Source organism: Gracilinanus agilis, unplaced genomic scaffold (assembly GCF_016433145.1).
Source record: "Gracilinanus agilis isolate LMUSP501 unplaced genomic scaffold, AgileGrace unplaced_scaffold49005, whole genome shotgun sequence".
NCBI lineage: Eukaryota > Metazoa > Chordata > Mammalia > Didelphimorphia > Didelphidae > Gracilinanus > Gracilinanus agilis.
This window is the reverse complement of record NW_025383584.1, coordinates 7,808-11,102: the sequence shown is the minus strand read 5'-3', so window position 1 is coordinate 11,102 and position 3,295 is coordinate 7,808. Positions and strand designations below refer to the sequence as shown.

At 45.6% G+C, this 3,295-nt stretch overlaps 1 protein-coding gene across 1 annotated transcript; it reads right to left on the bottom strand.

The window, feature by feature from the left end:
- Positions 1-794: 794 nt before the first annotated feature.
- On the bottom strand, positions 795-2,495 carry LOC123255579 (glutamate dehydrogenase, mitochondrial-like). The gene has a single exon (XM_044684346.1). The coding sequence runs from the start codon at positions 2,493-2,495 to the stop codon at positions 795-797; it is 1,701 nt and encodes a 566-aa protein (XP_044540281.1).
- Positions 2,496-3,295: the final 800 nt, after the last annotated feature.

The window sequence follows — 3,295 nt, the reverse complement described above, 5'->3', positions numbered from 1 at the left end:
TAGGAACTAGATTTTAATTTTTGCTGGAAAACTATACACAGGTGATAAACTATAAATGATACAATTCTTTTCAGGTTATAAAAATACTAGCTTCTTTCATTCACATTTACAGGCATCTCACTACTTGAGTTAAGATCGGGTTTGATAAATGATTAAAAGCAATTCTATTATAACAGCATGGATTTTTTTTTCTCTTAAGAAGGGAGGAAAAAGTTGATTAAAGAGAAAACAGTCTATAATTCTGCAACAGGTCACATGGAGCAATTTTGCTTATGTAAAGTAACAATCTAAATCCCTGCAGGACAGCCATTCTATCTTAGGACAGTGACAAAACACTAGTGGTAAGAAGGCCATCTTCAAAGTCTCAAAGCAAATTCTAGCATTCACCCAAACTGCAAAAAGCCTAGGAGAGGGAGGGAGCTGACCCATAACCCTGGTCACTGGATGCCCAGCCAATGCAGTGTGACATGAGGAGGCAGCTTCAGGAGCAAGGCTTCTTACCCAGAAGGAGGAGGCAACATCCTGAGCAGCAAAATACCCCACTTGACCCTGGAGTGTGCAAACTAGTTACTGTTAGACCCAGGAATCTGCACATGCCTTGTCTGAGTTTTTTCTTTGTTTTTTTGATTAAAGACTAATTTGGACTGAAACTGTTTGGGAAGCATCTACTAGAGTAAGCCATGAGGAAAAAGGTATTTCTGTGGTTACATTTAAACTTGTGATAGGCTGGAAGAGGGAATGGAAGAGGGAGTAGTGAAGAAAGGATGCCTCTGCTGACCAGCAAGGACCACTGGCTAGGTGAAGGTCACCCCAGCTTCATTATACACTTTGAAGATTTTCTCGATTGCATTGACATAGGCAGCAGTTCTTAAGTCCAGCCCCAGGTTATACTTCATTGCAGTGCGCATAATTTGCCGGGCAGAACGCTCCATAGTATAAGCTAACCCAGAGTGTACGATGTCCTTCTCCGATGCTCCTGATATCCTGTCCTGGAATTCCGCTGTAGGTACAACTGGGATAGCACCACCATGCTTGCCAAACATTCTTTCTAAACTTTCTTGAACAGACATGAGCAGGTGGTAGTTAGATTCCCTTTCATATTTGAATGTCAGCCGGCCAAAGCTGACATGGTTGAGATTTTTCAGCCATTCAAAGTAAGACACTGTCACACCTCCAGCATTCAAGTAGAGATCAGGCAAAACCAGAATATTCTTTTCCAGGAAAATCTTGTCAGCCTCTGGGGTTGTGGGTCCGTTGGCACCTTCTGCAATGATCTTTGCTTTGATTCTGGAAGCATTGAACTTCGTCAACTGTTTCTCACCAGCAGCAGGGATAAGTATGTCACAATCTGCTTCCAAAATATTTCCTTCATAGGGCTTTGCCTTGGGGAAACCAACAATTGTCCCATGTTGCAATTTGTAATCCTCTAGATCCTTCGGGTCAATGCCATCTGAATTCCAGATGCTGCCATCGACTTCACCAACACCAACACATTTAGCACCAAAACGATGTAAACATCTCATTGAGTGAAAGCCAACATTACCAAATCCCTGAATAACAAATGTTTTATCTCCAAATCCTGGAGTCATTCCCAAAAGGTCTATGTAAGAAGCCTCATTGATGAAGTTTTCAATTCCATGGAAGATACCTCGACCAGTGGCAGAGATACGCCCATGGATACCACCTTGACTAATGGGTTTCCCGGTGACACAGGCATATGCATTAATATCGTAGAGCCCAATGGTACTGGCATAGGTATCTGCGATCCAAGACATCTCTCTTTCCCCTGTGCTCATATCAGGAGCAGGGACATCAATACTAGGTCCAATAAAGCCTTTTTTTGCTAGCTCTATGGTAAACCTTCTTGTAATCTTTTCCAACTCATTGTCTGTATAATGCCTGGGATTGATTTTAACACCAGCTTTGGCTCCTCCAAATGGCACATCAACCACAGCACATTTGTAAGTCATCAGAGATGCCAGAGCTTTTATTTCATCCACGCAAATATCTGTACTGTAACGGATACCTCCCTTGCAGGGGGTGCGGTGCTGGCTGTGCTGCGCCCGGTAGCCTTCTATCACCTCCCAGGAGCCATCGTCCCTCTTGATGGGGAAGGTAACGCTCAGCACATGGTTGCAGGGTTTGATGATGCGCAGGATGCCTCGAACCCGGTTGCGCTTCTGATCTTCGCTCTCCCGTGTCTTCAGGTCCTCCACCAACTTGTCCTCCATGATGCTGGCACCGCGGTCAAAGAAGCCCTCCACCATCTTGAAGAAGTTGGGATTGTCCTCCCGGGATCCGGCCGCCTCGCTAAAGTAGCGTCGGGGAGCGGGTGACGAGGCTGCGAGCTGGCTCCACGCCCGCAGGAGCAGAGCGGAGGCGGCAGGGTCCACCCTGGCAGCGGTGACTGAGGCCAAGACTGGGGCGTTGGTGGCCGAGGGCGAGGCCGCCCCAGCCCGGAACAGCTGCAGCACTTCCCGGAGGCATAGGAACATGACGATGGCGACGGCAAGGCCGGTGGGGGGAGCCTTGGAGACGGCTGCGGTAGTGGAGCCCAGCGCGAGGGAGCACCTGCTGGAGTGGAGGCTGTCTTCCTCTCTTGCTTTCTCCTCCATCCTCTGGCCTCCGGAGCCTAAGGAGGAGGTATGGAAGGACTTTTTGGAGGGAGATAAGTTTCTATTGTAGGTAATGGCATATGAGGATGATTTGAGGAGGGCAAGAACTAAAAGGAAAAAGAAGACTTGATGGGGAATAGGCATCCAAATTGAGCCTAGCGAAGAACGACAAGAAACAGGTGAGAAAGGACTGCGCTCTAGAGATAGGGGCTGCCTGTGCAAATGCATAAAAGTGGGAGATAGAATTCAAGCAAAAATACCCAAGAGAGTTTACATATGGCAATATATGAATGCCAGATCAACTGAAGTTTAGAGGATGAAAAGATCAAAATCTTATGCTATAGCCCATAATAAATTAAAAATTGATAATCACAATACAAAATTCAAAGAGAAGCAAATCATATGCCTTTCACAGCTATAAGTATGAAATATTTGTTGTTGTTTAGTCTTTTCAGTCATGTTTGACTCTATTAGCCTATTTAGGCTTTTCTTGGCAAAGATACTAAAGTGACTTTCCATTTCCTTCTCCAGCTGGTTTTATAGATGAGGAAACTGAGGCAAACAGGGTCAAGATATTTGCCCAGAGTCAAACAGTTAATAAATATCTGGGACCAGATTCAAACTCAGGTCTTCCTGACTCTAGGCCTAGTGCTCTATTCCCTGCTTTACCTAGCTGCCTG